The sequence below is a fragment of the Crinia signifera genome, chromosome 2 (assembly GCF_055691185.1).
Source record: "Crinia signifera chromosome 2, ASM5569118v1, whole genome shotgun sequence".
Lineage (NCBI taxonomy): Eukaryota > Metazoa > Chordata > Amphibia > Anura > Myobatrachidae > Crinia > Crinia signifera.
Window position 1 is genome coordinate 16,047,123 of NC_139218.1, and position 22,876 is coordinate 16,069,998.

The window sequence follows — 22,876 nt, forward strand, 5'->3', positions numbered from 1 at the left end:
TGGTGCCGCACCCCTAATTTTAATAAGGACATCGCGTGCCGAATTAACGCATCCAAAAAATAGGGATGTGGTCTCATGAGGAAGGGGTGTGGCCACACAATAGTACCCCCCCAATTGAATCGATGCCACACATTTTGCTACACATTAGTGCTTCTTATTCACATTACACCACACAAAAGAGCCCCTTATACGCTGAAACGATTAGCTCAGAAGTTAATAGGCTAGAGAACTTCCATATGTCCTCATTATGCCGAAAGAGCAAAGAGTTCAACAGTAATAATTTGCTAAACATTGTACTACCAGCTGGGAACTAAAGGAAAGTGTGTGAAGCTCCCTTTTAAATAGTTAAAAAAAGATATGGGCTATTGCACATTATCAGTAACTGTATAACATTTCCCAGTAGCTGTGATTTAATACTGTGCAGAGGCGTAACTACAGGGTGCCTAGACTGGCAAATGTCCAGGGGCCGCACAAGGTTAAAATGGGCTCACTCCCATACCAGTCACTGAATACTGCAGACTAATATGTGATTTATCAGTTCATTTCTGTGTACATTTCACTGTAATGTGGCATTTCATCTGCAGATTCAGCCACGGCTGCACACATAATATAGGCATGCTGCATATCATTTTAATCAGCAGGGTCTGCTTGTGCACCTAATAATAAAAGCTTGCATGCAAAGATGCCCAGTGCTATAGAGCAGTGATGGCTAACCTTGACATGCCAGCTGTTGTTGAATTACACATCCCAGCATGCCCTGCTACAGTTATCCTATTTGGCCATGCTGAAACTGATGCAGGGCATGCTGGGATGCGTAGTTCAACATCAGCTGGAGTGTCAAGGTTAGCCATCACTGCTATAGAGTCACACCATGGCATGACGCAACTAGAAGGTCTGTTTGAGTAGGCTAGGTGTACAGTATGTGGACACATCTGTAGCTGGCGGTGGGGATGCAGCTTATTAATAACTAGACTCTGCATATATTGTATGTGTCACTGGAATGTTCCGTGCATTGTATATCTGTAGCTAGAATGCTCTGTGTATTCTTTATTGTCACTAAAGTATTTCCTGTGTTGTATATCACTAGTAGAATGTTCCAGGTATTGTTATTGGTCATTAGAATCGTATCTGTATTGTATCTTAGTCATTAGCATGCTCCCTGTATTGTATATCACTTGAATGCTCCAGGTATTGTTATTAGTCATTGAAATGTCATCTGTATTGTATCTCAGTCACTAGCATGCCCCCTGTATTGTACATCACTAGAATGCTCCAGGTATTTTTATTGGTCGTTGGAATGGTATCTGTATTGTATCTTAGTCAATATCATGCTCCCTGTATTGTATATCACTAGAATGTTCCAGATATTAATATTGCTCATTAGAATGTTATCTGCATTGTACTGTATATCTACTAGGAGGATGCCCCCTGTATTGTGTAAGGGTTCAGTATGATTTACCGACAGTCAAAATACACACCACTATTGGCCAAAAGTCACAATATCGATATGTTCAAAATGTCGACATGCATTATGCCGACATGGTTAAAATGTAGACAAAAAAAACCCAGTTTTTTCGTTTAAGTTTCAGTTAAATGTTTTACTGCTTGTGGTGAAAAAACATCCCATTTTCAATAGAACTCCCATCTTAGTAAATTAACCCCGAAGAGTTTAACAACTGTCACATTTTCCAGAGCACAATGGTGATGCACTGTAAATGGCGGGTGGAAGTTCCAACACCAATATCTTTGTTGCAAATCTGTCGCTTACAGGTCATTTCATTGTGGAGATTGATCCGAATAGTCCGGCAGAGAAAGCGAACCTGAAGGACTATGACCGCATTGTCGCTGTCAATGGGCAATGCGTGGAGCAGGTGCAACACGAGCAGGTGGTGGAAGCCATTCAGAAGGGAGGGAACAAGGCCACGCTGCTGCTGGCGGACAAAGCAACGGATGAACTGTACGCTAAGGTGAGGTGTCCCTAATAGGGGGAAAGACAGATGGGCGTTGAGTAAGTGGAGTCTTTTGTTATTAGGGTTTACGAGGGATACTGGTACTTGTTGGAAATGTGTGTATAGGTTTACATGGACACATCAGCGCGTTGCAAGATGAATGTGTCTTCCCCACTGTCCAATCACTGACCACCAGCCTGCCGCAGGAGCGACCACCAATCCCTGTGTGGTACTGCTTGACCAGAACACCGATCTTTAGCTCTGTCCTCCATAGACGAAGGACTTCCCCCTTAGGCCAATGACCTTGAGTGTTCCGGTATATCACCACTGCTATACCACTAGCCATAATATCACTGGGCTGGCGTAACAGGTCTGCTGGGGCTTGGAGGTGCTGGATATCATCTGGGCATTGGGGTTCTGCGGAGTCAATTGCTGCTAGACTGGAACCTGCAGATAACTTGTCTGTGTCCCGTTCCATTGAAACTATGCTTCTCAAAATGTCCGCCGCCTGACAGGAGACAATTATCAAGTAGGCTAGATATGTGGTGGCCATTTTGGGAGGGATAATTTTAATGGGACGGGGTGTAGAGTGCACACAAGTTATTGGAAGGTCCTGGCCTAGTGATAGCCACACAGATTCACAGCAACCGATCGGAGCAAGGTACTCAAAATGTGGGCATCAATGGCGGCAGCCGGAGGGCCCCGCTTAATCTCCTATTGAAGATGGGATGTTGCTCTGGGCAACCAAATGGAATCTATTTATTATTCTCTAGAGCAGGGGTGGCCAAACCTGTCCTCAAGATCTAGCTACAGTTCATGTGTCTAAGGCAGGGGTTCCCAACCCTGGTCCTCAAGTAGCCCCAACAGTGCACATTTTCCAGGTCACCCGGCAGGTGCACTCATTATTCAGGCACATTTGAAGAGATCCACAGGTGGAGCTAATTATGTCACCTGTGGTTCTGTGTGGAGACCTGCAAAACATGCACTGTTGGGGGTACTTGAGGACCAGGGTTGGGAACCACTGGTCTAAGGCAACCTGTAGATCTATAATATGAATGAATGCAGCATGTTTGATAATGTGACAGTTAGTAATGACTACAGCTGTGCACCAGCTAGGTGATCTGGGAAATGTGACAGTTAGTAATGACTGCACCTGTGCACCACTAGGTGGTCTGGGGAATGTGACAGTTAGTAATGACTACAGCTGTGCACCAGCTAGGTGGTCTGGGACAGGTGACAGTTAGTAATGACTACAGCTGTGCACCAGCTAGGTGATCTGGGAAATGTGACAGTTAGTAATGACTGCACCTGTGCACCACTAGGTGGTCTGGGGAATGTGACAGTTAGTAATGACTACAGCTGTGCATCAGCTAGGGGGTCTGTGAAATGTGACAGTTAGTAATAACTACAGCTGTGCACCAGCTAGGTGATCTGTGAAATGTGACCGTTAGTAATGACTACAGCTGTGCACCAGCTAGGTGTTCTGGAACATGTGACAGTTAGTAATGACTACAGCTGTGCACCAGCTAGGTGTTCTGGAACATGTGACAGTTAGTAATGACTACAGCTGTGCACCAGCTAGGTGGTCTGGGACAGGTGACAGTTAGTAATGACTACAGCTGTGCACCAGCTAGGTGGTCTGGGACATGTGACAGATAGTAATGACTACAGCTGTGCACCAGCTAGGTGGTCTGGGACATGTGACAGATAGTAATGACTACAGCTGTGCACCAGCTAGGTGGTCTGGGGAATGTGACAGTTAGTAATGACTACAGCTGTGCATCAGCTAGGGGGTCTGTGAAATGTGACAGTTAGTAATAACTACAGCTGTGCACCAGCTAGGTGATCTGTGAAATGTGACCGTTAGTAATGACTACACCTGTGCACCAGCTAGGTGATCTGGGACATGTGACAGTTAGTAATGACTACAGCTGTGCACCAGCTAGGTGTTCTGGAACATGTGACAGTTAGTAATGACTACAGCTGTGCACCAGCTAGGTGGTCTGGGACAGGTGACAGTTAGTAATGACTACAGCTGTGCACCAGCTAGGTGGTCTGGGACATGTGACAGATAGTAATGACTACAGCTGTGCACCAGCTAGGTGGTCTGGGACATGTGACAGATAGTAATGACTACAGCTGTGCACCAGCTAGGTGATCTGGGACATGTGACAGTTAGTAATGACTACAGCTGTGCACCAGCTAGGTGACCTGGGGAATGTGACAGTTAGTAATGACTACAGCTGTGCACTAGCTAGGTGATCTGGGACATGTGACAGTTAGTAATGACTACAGCTGTGCACCAGCTAGGTGGTCTGGGACATGTGACAGTTAGTAATGACTACAGCTGTGCACCAGCTAGGTGACCTGGGGAATGTGACAGTTAGTAATGACTACAGCTGTGCACTAGCTAGGTGATCTGGGACATGTGACAGTTAGTAATGACTACAGCTGTGCACAGTTAGGTGATTGCAAAACGTGGACCAGTGCTTGATCTCGAGGACCAGTTTGGCGACCCTTATTCTAGAAGGTGCTATATAAATAAGTCCATTCTGATTGGTTGCTTTGAGCAACATTCCATCTTCAATAGAACTCCCATCTTAGTAAATATACCTCAGAGAACAATCAATGTTAAACGTAGTTGCTCCTAATTGTCTGCACACCGTCTGTTCTTTCCTTTCCCTTCTTGGTCGGATCATCGGTTATATATATGTGCATTGTGTACCAGTTGTACTTACCTGCTGCCTTAACACAGTGTCATCCTGCAAACCTGTTCTGCCTGGCTAATAAACCAAAGACCTGGTTAAGTTGTCTGTGGTGCTGACTGACTTCTATCACACACGGCTGCTGCCACCTTTAGCGCCCCCTACTGGATCCGCCAATAGATATCATTCTATCGAGGATATTTGCAGCATCTGAGCATCTTATAAATGCATGATCTCGCCACGACAAGAATGCTGATACATACAGTACATCATCATGTATAAGAAAACAATATGCCTGTAAGCCGACGAGCAGGGCCCTCCTACCTCTTTCTCTGTCTGTTATTACTCAGCCTTGTTTAATTAGTTTTGTTCCCAACAGCAAACAGAGTTTGCCGGCGCTATATAAGTATGGATTATATAACACTTTCTTCTGTGCTTTGTCATTCAGGCCGGACTCTCTCCCTTCATCTATTTAAAACAATCAGCGGCTCCCACTCCAGTAAAAGAAGCAGCTCCAAAACCAACAGAAACACCAGCCCCCAAACCAACTCAAGCGGCAGCACCACCAGCAGCAGCGGCAGCACCAGCACCAACACCAGCAGCAGCGGCTCCGTCCCTGGACCCAATCCACAAGCCCAGACTCTGCAGACTGAAAAAAGGGAACTCCGGTTTTGGTTTCAACCTGAACGCCATCAAAGAAGTCTCGGGGCAATATCTGAAGCAGGTACGTCCTCCAAATAGTCCCTTTCACTGTGTAATGACGTCCGCGCTGCAGCGTCACAGTGGTCCTTTTAACCCTGCTCTGCGCAATCGCGTCCCATGCACAGTCTACCGATAGTCGCACATTGGCGTGAACATCGGCCTTGCGTACTGAAACCTCTGCCCAACAGGACTGAGCATGGGTCCAAGCTCATAACTTCCTCCATCTATCTCCTGTCCCGATTATTATTTAGAAGACTTAGGTTTATCTACATAAGTGGTTCCCAAACTCGGGACTAAGTAAAAACCGAACCCGGACAAGACCAGGGAACGCCGGACCGGACATCAAACTCTGCATTCCGGAGCTTGTAGTGTCTGGTCCCATCCCATCCGGGGGGGATGCCTGTGATATCTTTTACCAGGGACATGGGGGATTACAGCTTCCCCGTGTGGTCCGGACCATACAGGGAGGCTTCATTCTCTCCCTCGTCCTCTCCCTGGTGACAGCGGTCACAGGCAGCCCCTCGGACAGGACCCCCCGGACCGGACACTACAAGCTCCCGAATGCAGTCTTTGATGTCCAGTCCGGCATTCCGGGGTCTTGCCCAGGTCCGTTTTTTTACCCACACCCCAGGACCCCACACAGTTCACGTTTCCCAGGTCCCCCTACAGGTGCACTCATTAGTGACTGACACATTTTAAAAGATCCACAGGTGGAGCTAATTATTTCACTTGTGATTCTGGGCCTTATTCTGGTTGGTTCGGATGGATGCGTATTTGCGGACTGGAACCGAGTGTTCTTAGCCCCGCCTACCGTACGGATCGCTCACACCGTCCGAATGCGGTAAGACGCCGAACGAACGGACCACGAGTGGATTTTCCATGCGAACACCTCCTCCATCTGTGGGAACCACCCCCATCCTCCGATGGTCACCGAACATCGAATGATGGACCGAGCGGTCAGGCCGCATCGAGTGCTCCAGACCACTCGGACATTTCTCAGTGTGAAAGCAGGGATCTGGGCGGGCAGCTGGCATCCGACTATGTCAGGTGTCCGCCCCCACACGTGCGTCAGCACCGGATTACCATATGTACGCCCAGCGTTTTCATGGGAATGCCAATGAAACGCGGGGCGTCCGCATATGGTAATGAGACCAAACATCCCTTCACGCCCCTCTCCACCCCCTGCTCGGATTGTACAGAATTCACACCGTATTCGGACGTGCGCGGCATTCAGACATGCGCAGATTCGCCGCTGCACATGCGCAAACACCAACCATCAGCCGTCCGGACGCATTCGGAGCCATCCGAACCAACCAGAATAAGGCCCTCTGTGAGGAGACCTGCAAAACATGCACTGTGTGGGGTCCTGAGGACCGACTTTGAGAACCTGTGGTCTACATCATAAGAATGGCTTTTTTCATTTTCAGAAGCTTTAGCAAATTTACCTCATAGGTTTGGGAAGTGACTAAAACTTTTATAGAGGAGGCCCCGCTGTTAGTGTATATGTAATATATCAGTCCGATTACTCTCAGTATTTAGGTATTGCGTCATTAGATATGCAGTGTATAGAGCAACTATAGGTTGACAGTCAAAAAGTTGACATTGTCAAAAGGCCAACATGAAAAAGGGGTACTTGTGTATTATCTGGGCGCCCGATTTTTTTCATCGGGTCGGAAAAATCGGGTCGATCGCATCGCATGCAACCAAATCGCATGCGATGCGATGGACCCGATTTTTACATTGGATCCAATGTTAAATGCCCCCCAGACCCCATTTTTAACTGTCTAAGCACCCTGATGGTTAACAATGCCCCAACATTGTTAACGCCACGCCGCGATCAACGCCAACCCGAAGTGTGGCGAGCGCAGCGAGCCCGTGAGGGGCGGCGGTACGTGTCCTCCGACTTTTTCATACCCCCACTATCCACGTCGGTGTGGAGTTGATTTTATATAGTGTAGCGAGCGCAGCAAAGGGACGCGGAATACGAGCCCGAAGCGTGGCGAGCGCAGCGAGCCCCGCAAGGGGATGCGGAATACATGTTAAGTTATCCACGTACCCTCGGTGGCTCGCTGCGCTCCATTTAACATTGGATCCAATGTAAAAATTGCGTTGATCGCATTGTATGTGACCAAATCGCATGCGATGTGATCGACGCGATTTTTACATTTTTCCACAAAAAATCGGGTCCATGGCATCTGATTGTATGCCTTAAGTTAAGGCATACAATCAAAAAATCAGGCGCCCAGATAATACACAAGTACCGAAAAAGGTTGGTAGAGGGCGACCAGCGTTTTTCATGATTTAAAAAAAAAAACTAGATGCGCAAAGAGTCAGATTATAATAGCATGCTGATCACAAAGAGAGCGCGTGCCCGAAGCATGGCAAGCTTGGGTACGCAGTACACTTATGCCGACATAGACACAAACAAACAAACATGTAGACGTTTTGACTATTGACCGATAGTTGTCGCACTTTTGACTGTAGATCTCCTGTACCATAACCGGTATTTATCACGGTCCTCCGGGTCAGAGGTCAGCATTTGGCTGAAGCCTAAATAATATTGTTTTGTTAATGTCAGATGTTCTGCTCTCACAATCTCTCTGCACTTGGCAGGTTGGGAAGGGCGGCCCAGCCGACGTGGCCGGGGTAAGAGAAGACGACATCCTGTTGGAAGTGAACGGCATCAACGTAATGGCGGAGGCGTACGATGACGTTGTGATGAGGATCAAACAGGCAGGAGCTGAGATCACACTACTGGTTGTTTCACCAGAAGGTCATGAACACTACAAGGCACAGAATATCCAAATAACAGCATCCATGGCCGAACCTCTACCGGCAACCAAAAGTGCTCCCGTCGCTGATCTGACACCGCAAGCGAGCCAGGCAAAACCAGCGACTGAGCCGATTGCAAAGCCAGCATCGGAGCCAATCACAAAACCAGCAACTGAGCCAAACGCAAAGCCAGCTTCTGAGCCAATCATAAAGCCCGCGACTGAGCCAAACGCAAAGACCGCAACTGAGCCAAACGCAAAGCCCGCGACTGAACCAAACGCAAAGCCCAAGACTGAGCCCAACGCAAAGCCCGCGACTGAGCCAATCGCACTGGTGAGTAAGCGCTCCGATTTGCAATCAAGCCTGGAGAAGTGATAAAGTGGAAGGAGAAAACACAGCAGCCAATCAGCTCCTCTCATTTTTCAAACCTAGCCTGTAACTTCACAGTTAGGAGCTGATTGGCTGCTGCGTTATCACCAACAACTTTATCACTTCACCGGACTTAATACATCCACCTCATTATAACCGTCACTCCGCCCCAACCTGATGAGCACAGAACTGGATTACCCTTAGAAATGTAGGCCCCTTCCAAAAATAAAGAGCTGAAATCACAAGCACTCCCCCCAAACTCCTCTGGCACAGTGGGTGTGGTGCCATAGTTTAAATTATAATTCCAGATTTGTTTTTACAACCGGTCCCAGCAAGCCCCACCCATAGTGTATATGTCTGAGTATACTGGGGTGTCTAGAACTACAAGCACCAGTATGTCCTGGCATTCTGGGCCCACTAGGATTTGTAATGCACACTCAGGCCGTTCGCTGAATAGTGGGCGGGCATGGTGGGAAAGCAGGGGGAACGCCCAGCAATTTAAGGGCGGCATTTACCCTCTCACGTACAGTATATAGCCTAGTGTCCTAATATTTAATATCTATACTGTGACATTCCATGGAAATCCCCTTTATGTGTTTACTTTGATCTTACCGTAGTTCTTAGTAAAATAACCTAACGGTAATCTTATTATTATGTCGCAGGAGAATAAAACATCACAGGATCCGCCAGCCAAGAAAGAAAGTGACGATGACACCGCTTTATAACCACTTACAGATCACAGATCCAGGAGCTGGCGCTGTGTAAATGGCGCACTGCCTCTGCGCGATCCCCGCTCAGTCACTTCTATTCCTGGACGGACTCGCAAGAAATTGTCCACCAGGTGGCGTCACTGTCTGAGCTGCGATATGATTATAATTGAATGGGCCGCTTCCCAGTTTATTGATTACCCTACTAGTGGATAAGGGGTTTGTGTTCATGGGGTCGACACTTATTAGGTTGACTCCAAAACGTTGACAGGCACAGCATAGCGTCGACAATGGGAAAAGGTCAACACAAGCAAAAGATCGCAGAAAGGTCGACATGAAAAAAAAAGTTAAAAAAAAAACCATGAAAAACTTAATGCGGACCATTATAAGATGTTTCCAGTGACCACGTTGACCGTGTCGGTATAATGCATGTCGACAAATAGAGGTTGACCTGATTGTATTGTTAATCTGAAGTCCGGACAGCTGTTCTGTAATAATGTAACCTGGTACAATACGATCACTTCATTCCTAGATATAAATAAAATACAAGGTTTCCCTTTATGGCTTGTGTGCGTCATATAATATAACCCCAGATTCCACAGAACATTGGGGGCAGATGTATTAAGCCAGGTGAAGTGGAGATAAAGAGAAAAGTGATAACGCACCAGCCAATCAACTCCCAACTGCCATTTTTCAAACAGCTGATTTGGCTGGTGCATGATCACTGAAGTCAGTGGCCCGCTCTCCCAATGGCCGGGAGATGCAGGCGTTATTCCTGAGGCGCTCCCAGAAAACACCCCCACTAACAGCGGACGGCTGTCAATCTTCTTGCGAACGGCCGGCAATGACGAGCCATTGCTGGCTTTGTTCACGGAAAGACCTGGCACTTGTGCACTATGAACCAATAATCGTTTGGGCTGGGATTCGCAGTGCAGCGACAAGGGCTGAATCAGCCCCTAAAAGTGACATCCCCAATAAAAGTGCACCAGTGCATATATTTATGAGGCGCGATGATCCGTCCTAATCTGTCTAAAATGCAGAGAAAAATGTTTGTCAATACAAATTAAGAAATAACATACCCCCTTCCCTAAATAAAATATCCATGATCTTACATCTTACCTATTCTAATTTATAAGTTACAGAGCCCCAGTAAGCGGACATCAGGACTGTTTCTTTTTACGGATGTAAAAGGTTTTATCAAAATGCTTAATATTAGCTGAAAAACGCATTTCACCGCCCAAGTGCAAAATGCGTCTCATTAGTAGTATACAGAATGCAGGGAAGAGCCACTTTCTGAGCAGCTATTAAACTGAAGAGGTTTTGTAGAGTGGAAATGACCATAAAGCCCTCCGCTTAGGCTTAAGCTCCATACACACTGGGCGACTATGCCCAGCGTGTATGGACAGCGATGATCGAATTCATGGCTGTGGGGAAAGCCCACAGTGTATGGGCCTTTACAGACCTTCCACCTCCTCACAAATGCAACCATATAGAGGTGTGCAAAAATACGAGGATCATGCAGCACCAAAGCTGATCTATCACCCCAGCCTTTTGCTATAAATACTGCCACCACCGCTCCCTATAGACGCTGGCGGTACCATATATCTGGCTCAATCAAACAACCAATGACATATTTGTAAAACAAAATTATTTAATAACAAAACAAACCTGCTACAAACAGGATCAAATACCCTTCAAGTATCCCAGCATTTGATTCAGAAGTAAAATAACATCCAGCCTTAATTAATTGATAGGTCGTTAATGAGCGCTAAATATAATTTATGAAATCCGTGGTGTATGTGCGACGGTAAAAGCAGAAATCAAAATCCAGGTGGCCAATTAAGTGCGACGAGTTTTATGGTTTGCAAACCCTTTAATGGGATTGTCCGTCTATTTCTGATGATGGGATACTGGGTCTGCCGGTTCCAGGCACCTTAGGGACAATTCATTTTCATTTTCGATCTACCGCGTTTTTAATTTAAGGATCATGGGAGATTCATTCCATAATCAGGCATGTTATCCTAGCCAGTACCGGCGTAATCGGCAGGATGGGTCCAACGCTGGACAAGTGTGAACGACCGCAGTGAGACAACTTCATGAGCCACGTGACCTAACGGAAGGAGGGAACCGCACGCAAAGTCCTCTCACTGTTCCGTGGCTCCCCGTGTGGGACTCTTCCAGCTCAGTGGTATAGTGCATAGCAAAGTGTTTGTACTAACTACAGTTTTAAAACTTTTAAGAAATAACTGGGAGCCGGGAGAACACGTGGAAGTCGCAGCCGGTCCTGGTGGCCAATAGCATGTATGCAGAGACCGTAAGTGTATCGCGTAAACCAGTAAGTGTATCGCGTTCTGGCAAAGTCTCTCTTCTGTAGCCAGATTACAGATCATAGTCACCGGACGGGTCTCCTGCCAGGGCTGCAGGGCAGATGTTCGTCGCCCCAGGAGACACCTGTTAGCCCGGTGCGGGGTCAGCATTAGGAGCTATACGCCATGTGTTTCTCGGGGGCTTGCTTGTGCGCCAGGTACAGGAAGAGGATGCTGCTAAGGGCGCTGACCAAGAAGATGACGTCAAACCAGCGGTGGTAGAAGTTGAACTGAAGCTCTCCCAACACCTCCGTGATGATGGTGCGGTACTCCAGGGGCATGCTCATCCGGATCAGGAGCACCGACGACACAAAGTACATTCCCTGGAATACAAAGTATGAACTCAGTGACACTTATACATAGGATTTGCAGAATATTAACTGGCTGCCGGTTAGTGGGATCAGTCAGTCTATTACTGTTAATGATCCGATCAGTTACAGATTGGTCTAACGTCCTAATGCTCTGGGCAGTCCTCTCCTCTGATTGGCTCGGACCTGGAACATTTTAACACTCTGATAGGCTGTATGCATTACTATGGGAGTGGCACAGATACGCCAGCTTTGGGATGAATGTTCCTGCAGATTCGTTCACATGACCAGAATGTCCGCACCGCGACTGAGCCTGCGCCAAATAGAATGTTAGGAGAATAACAGGAAGTTTGCATTGAATGAAAGGGTTGGTTGTTGGTAACGTGAACAGTTTAAACAAAGGGGGTAGATTTACTCAAGTGTCTACAAATTAAAAGTAGTGGTGTTGCCCAAGGCAACCAATCTAGAAGTAAATCTAACCCAAGACATCTCTGCAGATACTTCCACTTGTCCTCACTCAAAGGTGCTCTGTAGGGATCGCCAAGGCATCTCGAGAGCGGAGGCACCTCAGTGGCCTCTGGCTGGTGCCCTTTAATAAAAGCTGGCAGGTTCCCTTTAATAAACGCAGCTGGCAGGTGCCCTTTAATCAGAGGATCAGATGGCAGAAGCACAGACAGTAAGGTGCTGCAATCCTGGGTCTTGGAGGACGGGTGTGTTCTGGCTGCTGCCGCTGCACCATTAGGACTGGAAATTTGTGCTCAAAGTCAATAATTAACATAAATGTTACTGATTACAAAGGCGAAGTGCAGAAGAGATCGGGGGGTGGGGACCGGTCACAGACGGTATCACAGAGGTGACAGGGAGATGCGGGGAGACAATGTGACATACATATGTGTCCTCATACATCGAGCCTCAATATGAGACGCCTGGCACAAGTGACCGATCGCCTTTTTCACATATTCGCTAGTGAATTTGCATCTCAACCGCAATGCGACAAAACCTGAGACTGCGCTGATCAACTTGAGATGCAACTCTTGTACATCTGTGTGCGACTGAGTCTGGATCTGCACCGTAGCACTTCCTATACAGACTCACACAGATATACATGGGTCGCAGTTTACATTTATCAGCGCAGTCTCGTGAAGCGGTTTTGACGCATCGCATCGTGATTAAGAGGCACATTCGCACAAAAACAGAATCTTGGCGCAGAATAGCTCGGGATCTGGTGCGCCGAGAAGGGATGTTTGATGCGACTGCATCAGTAGTGTACAAGGACATAACCGTGACAGCGATAGTGTAGGCCAGAGGGCGACCCTGTCCTACCTGCACCCTACTGAGAGCTTTGGGCTTAAAGAACCCAAAAATGTGAAAGAAAAGGTCACACGGCGCGGTGCGTAACGTAACGGAGGGGCGGAGCAAGGTCACTGTTCAGTCTACGGAGTTGGGTTTAGTTGGAACACGGTCAGAAGGTTGACCGTATTAAGGTCGACGTGCATTAAGTCAACAGGCCTTAGGTTGACAAGTAAAATAGGTCGACATGATTAAGGTCGACAAGCATAAGTTTGACAACGGGACGGTCGACAGGTGGTATTTCATGCCCTACCATCCACTACAGCGCGGTGGGAGAATAAAATAGTGCAGCGAGCCAGGAGATGGTACGCGGTACACTTGGTCCTCAACCTCGGTCCTCAAGTACCCCCCCAACAGTGCATGTTTTCCAGGTCTCCTCACAGAATCACAGGTGAAGTAATTAGCTCCAACTGTGGATCTGTTAAAATGTGTCAGTGAGTAATGAGTGCACCTGCTGGGTTACCAGGAAAACATGCACTGTTGGGGGTCCTTAAGGACCGAGGTTGAGAACCACTGACTTAGACAGTGTCCATGTCAACTGTGTAGACATTCGAGCCCCAAAAAATGTGAAAAACTCATGTCTACCTTATGACTGTCGATCTTCCCACTGTCGACCTAATGCTTGAGTCGACCTTCAAACCACAGCCATGTCGACCTGTTTCAGGTGTCGACCTTCAGTGATCAACCCAATGCATGTGGACCTAAATTGGGCCAACCCAATAACCCATACTCCTTTAGTTAAATCTGCACCTGGACCATCCGTACGATCCTGCAGGGGGGGGGGGGGGGGGGGCAGTTTTGCCTTTGCATTCGGCCTAAATATGCACAAAGCAGGGACAACGCGGGCTTACTGCCCCCTACAGCATAGGCGAATCTAGAAATATGCTAATGAGTGGTCCCAGACTAGAGATAATGGTTTTGCGCAAAAATGGGTGTGGTCTAAAAGGGGTGTGGCCTCATTTGAGGGGTGTGGCTTAACAGAACAAGCCACTCCCCCATTTTTTCACCGCTGTGGGGGTATGTGCCATGTCCACAGATTCATTTATTATTGCTTTGAACATTTTTGCCCTGCCCAGTGCCCAGCAATGGGCTTTCATAACAAAAAAAAACCTGTAATATTTCAGGGCAGGGCACTGAGAAAGATTACAGCGGTTGTTGTTTTTTAATAAAAGCCATTGCTGGGCACTGGGCAGGGCACTGGGACAGATTACAGCGTTTTTTTGGTTATAAAAGCAAGTCAATCACAATAGAGAGAAATCATAGTGTCAGTGAGTCACTCTCACTGCACTTACCGGCGCCCAGAGGGAGAGGAGTTAGGACTCGGGGGCAGTCTCTCTCAGTATCGCCGCTGCCGCGTGACCCGGACCCTGTGCTGGCTGCTGCGCACACAAACACACGTGCGCGCTAGCCCCCACCGCAGCAGCACATGGAAGGACGGAGGAGGAGGAGGACACGAAGGGAGCTGGCGCCGCCCAAGGTCAGGTGGTGCACTCTCCGCAAAGGACCATGGGAGGAGCTGCGTGCAGTCGGGCATGCGCGCAGCCCTCCCGGGTCCTGTGTCCATGTTTTTTATGTTAAATCCGGGCAGCGGCGGCAGAAAATATATTTAAAGGTACAGGAGCCGGGCAGTCTAATGGGTGGTACGGTGCACCCCCGGACCACCCCTTAGATTCGCCTATGCCCTACAGATGGCTGTTTAAAAGTCATGCAAACACCAATAATTATATACTGTGTGTCCCGGACACATTAGTACGATATTATTACATGTACGGTTATGTCAGGGCGGACGCTGTACACACACACACAGCACGCGTACACACAGCACAAATGTACAACCACCAGACAGAGACCCATCTACTCACCATGATCTGGGCCAGCAGGAGAACAATCACATTGGAAGACTTGTTGCTGGAGATGGCGTAGAAGAACTGAGGACAAAGCAACAATTATCCGCATAAATAAATGTGACGAGAGGCCGGTTTCTGAACACTCCGCAATCCATAAAGACTCGGACAACACAAACGTCCATAGTAACCCACCCCGGGAAAGGTATAAATATGATTTATATAGTGGAACCTCAGTGCTGTAATAATATAACTGTGCTGTAATAATAACATAATAGTAAAGGGACAACACATCCCCGGAGAGAGGAGTAAAGTAGCAACCTCAGTGTCAGTGATATAGTGGTGGTGACTCTGTCGCATCCTCCCGCCAAAATGTACAACTACGCGCTGTATCGTGCGACTGCCGCTAAATCAGTAACACAAAGGTGCCGGCGGCAACAACAGAAAGACACATTAGTGCCGCGAGTATCACATCCACCCCGAGGGCTCTGCCCTGCCTGCCGCTGGTCCCTGGACTAACTGTACAGCCCTGTCTGTTACGTGCTATTTACCTTCTTACAAGCACCCGGCCACCCACGTGCCTTGGGCATTAAGAGGGTAATTCAGACCTGCTCGCTAGGCTGCGTATATTCACTGCTTAGGGAGCAGGTTAACTCCACCCCGCCGAACGCACGTATCTGTAACTTGACAGTTAGGAGCTAATAGTCTGCTGCTTTAGCACCTTCCACTTTATAATTTCTGTAGATTTATGGGGAAAAGGGGATTAGGGATGGTAGAGAGTGATATAAGAGCAAGGAGAGAAAGAAAGTTTGCTTCCGTCTCTTACCAGCCTGGGTGCCGGTCATGTGTGCACACCACGTGACACGGCAGGGTTCACCAACGTACGTTTCGCTGCGCTTCGTCCTGGAGGTCCTCGAAGCGCAGCGAAACGTACGTCGGGGAACCCTGCCATGTCACGTGGTGTGCACACTTGACCGGCACCCAGGCTGGTGAGAGACGGACGCAAACTTTCTTTCTCTCCTTGCCTCTCTTGGCACTAACAACTTTATCATTTCTCCAAACTTAATCCATCTGCCCCCTTTTTCCTGTGATTCTTCTGTAAATACAAGTCCTGCCCTATCTGTTACCAGAGGTCAGATGCATGATCTATCAGAGTGTATGTAAGACCCCCAAGTACTCCTGCACACTACCACTGTTGGCTCACAGCAGGAAACATCAGGCAGGGATAACGCAAGATGCCCCAGAACCTCAGCAGCGCACAGCAGTCTATGCTGGGCTGGAAGATGCTACCACTGAGCAACAGCAGTCTTTGCGCTTTCCTTGCCCCACGAGTCAATAGCAGTAGTACCCTGATATCCCCCAACCCTGGATCCGCCACTGCATAGTCCTATGCACAGATATGGAGTTGTCCTCTAACATTACTGACCTTAGTGAGAGTGATCAGTAAGCCCCTGATGGATGTGACGATGATGATTCCCACAAGGATAAAGGAGATGTGCTGGGACCAGAACTTGACCTGTGTAGAAAAATCAGGACATATATAAGGCGTGCTCTATCCTTGTGATGCACAATACATGCATGTTACATGTCACTGTGTGACCCTACGATCTCTGGCCTATGGTGACGGGAAGAAACACTGATTTATACATAATAATGCTGCATGTGCCATTCAAACAAATACTCACATTGGTTTTATCAGGTGTCACATGCCTACAGGCTGACACATCTATACACAGTACGGATCCAAGTGATACTAACACCCATATAATCTCCAGTACAAGGCAAAGGACTCATTATATTGCAGTTATACCGTCTGATTATATCCCTGCTGCCTGATTACATAAGGTTATCTCAGTATACACTTTGCTGATGTATAAATGGGATTTAAAGGGCAACTATCCCTCTATTGCCACTGCTGGACGATGGAGACCAGACGCGTTTTGCCATCTTCAGGCAAGGAAAGGTGGTTAACCCTTTGAGTGCCAAGGGAATTTGTCATTATAGGTGAGAAAACAAGTGCCAAGCAAACGGGGGGTTTTATTAACCCTTTGAGTGCCAATGTTGCTGTGAGTGATCCTCAAAATATCCTTTAAAAATGCCGGCGCCGCTCACAGCGACTGTTTTTTTTTTGGGTGCAATATTTAACTAAACTTCAATTAATCGACTGGGCTGTACTGGCATTTATTTATAGTAAAAGAACAGTCGTTGTGAGCAACGTTGGCACTCAAAGGGTTAAGACAAGGGCAGTGAATGTTCTGTGATTATACCATCACTGTGTCCATTTCCTTCAGTGTTATCTCCCTTCCGATCAATGCTCACAGGAACAGAGACTGTGATATAATTACTATTCTATTAGATGCATATTAAAGAACTTTATAAAGTCGTCCTTACGTCGAACTGTATGCCCAGGTAATTCACGGTGATCTCAATCCCTCTCGTGACCGGATCGGTCTTTCCGACTCGGTCAAATACTATGTTGATTGTGGCCTGGGAAGAACAAAGAAACAGACAGTGACCGCCCAGCCTGCAAACCCAGCGACTGCCCAGCCTGCACCACCCAGCAACCACGCAGCCTGCGCCGCCCAGCCTGCACCCCCAGCGACCACCCAGCCTGCACCACCCAGCAACTGCCCAGCCTGCACCACCCAGCGACCGCCCAGCCTGCACCACCCAGCGACCACCCACCCTGTACCACCCAGCGACCACCCAGCCTGCACCACCCAGCGACCGCCCAGCCTGCACCACCCAGCGATCGCCCAGCCTGCACCACCCAGCGACCGCCCAGTCTGCACCGCCAAGCCTGCACCAACCAGCGACCGCCCAGCCTGCACCACCCAGCAACCGCCCAGCCTGCACCGCCCAGCCTGCATCACCCAGCAACCGCCCAGCCTGCACCCCCAGCGACTGCCCAGCCTGCACCACCCAGCAACCGCCCAGCCTGCACCACCCAGCAACCGCCCAGTCTGCATCACACAGCGACCGCCCAGCCTGCACCACCCAGAGACCACTTAGCCTGCCAAACTGTGGCCCTCCAGCTGTTGTGAAACTACAAGTTCCATCATGCCTTGCCACATATTGGCTATTAGGGAATGCTAATACTGTGGCAAGGCATGCTGGGATGTGTAGTTTCACAACAGCTTGGAGGAAGGGTCAAGGGAGATCGCGCTGTCACATACAGTAGTGTTCATTCTAGCTCCCTGCATCTTTAAAAGGGATGAGTCGGCAAGTCGACAGTAATAAAGTCGACAGCTGGCTGGGCTGAATCAGGCCTAAGTGCAAACAAACAATAGGAGGGAAAAGCAGACCTTCGATTTCCTTTCGGGTAATGCGATTTGGGCACATGGAAAAAATATACGTTTTCTCCCGAGAACACACAGGTTCGGTGATACCTGAGCCCTTACACTGGTCGCTGTCCCCAGTTTTCACTTGAAAACAGGGCTGCATTTGGGGATTTGTTTTTTCCTGTGTGAGCTAATTGGATAGCCCTCAGCGCAGTCTGCAGCCAATGACCGCAGGTGATTGGATACCGCCCTATGGGTCTGATAATAAAAAGGACATCTTACCATAAAGATTTTCCACACGCAGTATATGGAGAAGAAGTAGCCCAGGAAATTGAAGTATTTTCCTTGGAAGGTTTTGGAATATTCAATCCGCTCCTGCAGAGAGAACAGAACGGTCACACGTATAAATCAGAAGGATATTATTACAGTGGGATCCGGTCTATATATTGTAGCTGGGGTGTGAGGGTTGTGTGCAACCATTAGATGAGCTAAAAATCTCTTCTTCCAAAAGTTGGATGTCATCTGTACACTTCATGGTGTATGGAAGCCATCTCCGGTCCCTGCCTGACCGCCAGGTGGATCAGAGAGGTCTGAGGACCGAATGATGCAGAATATTTTTCACCCATTCCTCAAACCACTAAATGGTGGAGGGCAGTTCTGAACCTCGGTTATAGCGGTGGTATGAGGGGCGGCTGGACGGACCTTACCCTAGTGGCGTGAAGATCGGCAGTCTCCAGGAACAGCTGACGGCTCAGTTCTTCCAGAGCGTCCACCTCTTGCTGGATCTGAGACAGGTCTGAGAGAGGAGTGAAGGACACTAATTCCCATTACTACACGGTGTATGGGGAAGCCAATGCTCCCGTTCCCCTTCTCAGGTGCTAGATATAAGGGCTGCCAGGTTATAGATGGCATACCCTGTTGGGCAAGGGAAGACGCCTCATTCTGCAGGGTTGGAGGTGGGGACTATAATACTACTTTGGACATTTGGGTTGTCTGGAGATGAAAAAGGATACTCTCACTGCCCGGGGCGGATGAGGTCACGCTCTTTATCATCCCCCAGAAGCCACTGGGACGGCTGTGCTCTTCTCCCTTCTGGAACATGTTCCTCCGGACCATCGCTATCCTGGAGAGGGAGAAGGAGAGGGGGATAAAGAGGGAGATGAGAGGGAGAGAAAGAGGGAGATGAGAGGGAGAGGTGGAGTGGGAGAGAGGGAGGGGGGAAAGATAGGGAGAGGGGGAGAAAGAAATGGAGAGAGAAAAAGGGAGAGGGAGAGAGAAAAAGGGAGAGGGAGAGAGAAAGAGAGAGATGAGAGGGGGAGAAAGAGGGAGAGAGAAAAAGGGAGAGGGAGAGAGAAAAAGGGAGAGGGAGAGAGAAAGAGAGAGATGAGAGGGGGAGAAACAGGGAGAGAGATAGGGAGAGGGGGAGAAAGAGAGGGAGAGAGAAAAAGGGAGAGAGAAATGGACAGGGGAAGAGAGAGAAATGGGAGGGGGAAGAGGTAGAGAGAGAGAGAAAGAAAGAAAGAGAGAGGGGGGAGAAAGGAGGAAAGGGGGGGAGAGGGAGAAAGGGAGAGGGGGAGAAAGAGAGGGAAAGAGAAAAAGGGAGAGGGAAATGGACAGGGGAAGAGAGAGAAATGAGAGGGGGAAGACGTAGAGAGAGAGAGAGAGAGAGAGAGAGAGATAGGGGGGGGGGGAGGGGGGAGAGAGAAAGGGAGAGGGGGAGAAAGAGAGGGAGAGAGAAAAAGTGAGAGAGAAATGGGCAGGGGAAGAGAGAAATAAAAGGGGGAAGAGGTAGAGAGAGAGAGAGAGAGAGAGAGAGAGGTAGAGAGAGAGAGGGGGGGGAGAAAGGAGAAAAGGGGGGGAGAGAGAAAGGGAGAGGGAAAAGGACAGGGGAAGAGAGAAAGGAGAGGGGAAAGAGGTAGAGAGAGAGGGGGGGGGGGAGAAATGGGGGGGGGAGAGAGGGGGGAGACAGAAAGGGAGAGGGGGGGAGAGAGAGAGAGAGAGAAAGCGAGTGGGGTAGAGATAAATTAGAGGGGGAGAGAGAAAGGGACAAAGGGAGAGGGAGATGAGAGAGATGAGAGAGATGAGAGGGAGAGAGAGAGAGAGAGAGAGAGAGAGAGAGAGAGAGAGAGAGAGAGAGAGAGAGAGAGAGAGAGAGAGAGAGAGAAAGGGAGTGGGGGAGAGAGAAAGGGAGAAGGAAAGAGAGACAAAGGGAGAGGAGAGAGAGGAGAGAGAGAGAGAGAAAGGGAGAGGGGGCGAGAAAGTGAGAGGGGAGAGAAAGTGAGAGGGGAGAGAGAGAGCAAGGAAGAGAGAAAGAAAGAAAAAGAAAAAAAAAAAGGGGGAGATATAGAGAGGCGGAGAAAGAGAGGGGGAGAGAGAGAACATTAGTAAGTTTCCTAAATGTACATCCCCTGTAACTTCCCATCACATAGTATTATTGTATTGCTATACTCTGTAAGGCCTAGCTTTCTATATTGCAGATTACAGCTCATGTATATGGGAAACCCTCTGTTCTGGGACATTAGTGGCTTCTGCTGCTAAAAATCAGTCACTAAGGGGCAGATTCAATTGCAGGCGGGGAATTTACAAGACCCCATTTTGTGGTGATTATCCCACAGTTGCAGGGTTTTGCTATTCAATTAGAGAACTACATCTCCCAGCAGCCCATGCATCTGTGGTCATGTGCTGGTTTGTAGACAGCATTATAGTGTAACACAGGGGACCTACATGACTCCGGGAGACTAATGAGAAGCAGCGGGCATTATAACAGAAGCCATCACATGATAAGATGGCCAGTGCTACTGGTATACGCACATTATTATTTCCAATTATTATTAATGCATTATTGCAAATGAGGAAGTGATAACAAACAGTAGTGACATACAAGGAAATAAACATCCCATAATATTGTCACCTACAGATTAATGAGCTATAAAATAACTGTAATCAGTTTCTGGAGGTCACATTACTTCTCATATTGTGACATTAGTCAGTGACTGGAGGAATCAGCTACCGTGGGTTATGTGTCTGTGGGAAATAAGCAGGACGGGACACTCTGAGGTCGCTCAGCAGCACAGAGTATATCAGGAGATGGTGATGTGTCAGTGAGGACAGGGCTGCATGTGACTGGGGCAGTGAGATGATGTGAGGAGGGGAATGGAGGCAGCAGGAAGCCACAGACTGAGAGTTATATAGTGGGAGGAGCAGGATCCCCAGCAGCACAGAGTATATCAGGATATGAGTGATGTGTCAGTGAGGACAGGGCTGCATGTGACAGGGGCAGTGACATGATGTGAGGAGGGGAATGGAGGCAGCAGGAAGCCACAGACTGAGAGTTATATAGTGGGAGGAGCAGGGTCTCCAGCAGCACAGAGTATATCAGGAGATGAGTGATGTGTCAGGGAGGACAGGGCTGCATGTGACAGGGGCAGTGACATGATGTGAGGAGGGGAATGGAGGCAGCAGGAAGCCACAGACTGAGAGTTATATAGTGGGATGAGCAGTGACCCCAGCAGCACAGAGTATATCAGGAGATGAGTGATGTGTCAGTGAGGACAGGGCTGCATGTGACAGGGGCAGTGACATGATGTGAGGAGGGGAATGGGGGCAGCAGGAAGCCACAGACTGAGAGTTATATAGCGGGAGGAGCAGGGTCCCCAGCAGCACAGAGTATATCAGGAGATGAGTGATGTGTAAGTGAGGACAGGGCTGCATGTGACAGGAGCAGTGACGTGATGTGAGGAGGGGAATGGGGGCAGCAGGAAGTCACAGACTGAGAGTTATATAGTGGGAGGAGCAGGGTCCCCAGCAGCACAGAGTATATCAGGAGATGAGTGATGTGTCAGTGAGGACAGGGCTGCATGTGACAGGGGCAGTGACATGATGTGAGGGGAATGGAGGCAGCAGGAAGCCACAGACTGAGAGTTATATAGTGGGAGGAGCAGGGTCCCCAGCAGCACAGAGTATATCAGGAGATGAGTGATGTGTCAGTGAGGACAGGGCTGCATGTGACAGGGGCAGTGACATGATGTGAGGAGGGGAATGGAGGCAGCAGGAAGCCACAGACTGAGAGTTATATAGTGGGAGGAGCAGGGTCCACAGCAGCACAGAGTATATCAGGAGATGAGTGATGTGTCAGTGAGGTCAGGTCTGCATGTGACAGGGGCAGTGACATGATGTGAGGAGGGGAATGGGGGCAGCAGGAAGCCACAGACTGAGAGTTATATAGAGGGAGGAGTAGGGTCCCCAGCAGCACAGAGTATATCAGGAGATGAGTGATGTGTCAGTGAGGACAGGGCTGCATGTGACAATGGCAGTGACATGATGTGAGGAGGGGAATGGAGGCAGCAGGAAGCCACAGACTGAGAGTTATATAGAGGGAGGAGCAGTGTCCCCAGCAGCACAGAGTATATCAGGAGATGAGTGATGTGTCAGTGAGGACAGGGCTGCATGTGACAGGGGCAGTGACATGATGTGAGGAGGGGAATGGGGGCAGCAGGAAGCCACAGACTGAGAGTTATATAGTG

General features: G+C 48.7%; 2 protein-coding genes across 4 annotated transcripts in view; one reads left to right on the forward strand and one right to left on the reverse strand.

The window, feature by feature from the left end:
• The window catches only part of PDZK1 (PDZ domain containing 1), a 55,299-nt gene extending 45,534 nt beyond the window's left edge, over window positions 1–9,765 (forward strand). For both annotated transcript variants that reach the window (XM_083171621.1, XM_083171622.1), the window contains exons 6-9: window positions 1,771–1,967; window positions 5,103–5,378; window positions 7,970–8,461; window positions 9,160–9,765. In XM_083171621.1, the coding sequence (XP_083027747.1) occupies window positions 1,771–1,967; window positions 5,103–5,378; window positions 7,970–8,461; window positions 9,160–9,222 (1,028 nt within the window). In that variant the 3' untranslated portion in view covers window positions 9,223–9,765. The remainder of the gene's footprint in view (window positions 1–1,770; window positions 1,968–5,102; window positions 5,379–7,969; window positions 8,462–9,159) is intronic.
• A 1,070-nt stretch (window positions 9,766–10,835) lies between these two features.
• GPHRB (golgi pH regulator B) overlaps window positions 10,836–22,876 on the reverse strand; it is a 29,567-nt gene continuing 17,526 nt past the window's right edge. For both annotated transcript variants that reach the window (XM_083171625.1, XM_083171627.1), the window contains exons 9-15: window positions 19,367–19,476; window positions 19,061–19,149; window positions 18,636–18,728; window positions 17,464–17,559; window positions 16,499–16,588; window positions 15,091–15,156; window positions 10,836–11,893 (exon numbers count right to left, since the gene is read on the reverse strand). In XM_083171625.1, the coding sequence (XP_083027751.1) occupies window positions 11,681–11,893; window positions 15,091–15,156; window positions 16,499–16,588; window positions 17,464–17,559; window positions 18,636–18,728; window positions 19,061–19,149; window positions 19,367–19,476 (757 nt within the window). In that variant the 3' untranslated portion in view covers window positions 10,836–11,680. The remainder of the gene's footprint in view (window positions 11,894–15,090; window positions 15,157–16,498; window positions 16,589–17,463; window positions 17,560–18,635; window positions 18,729–19,060; window positions 19,150–19,366; window positions 19,477–22,876) is intronic.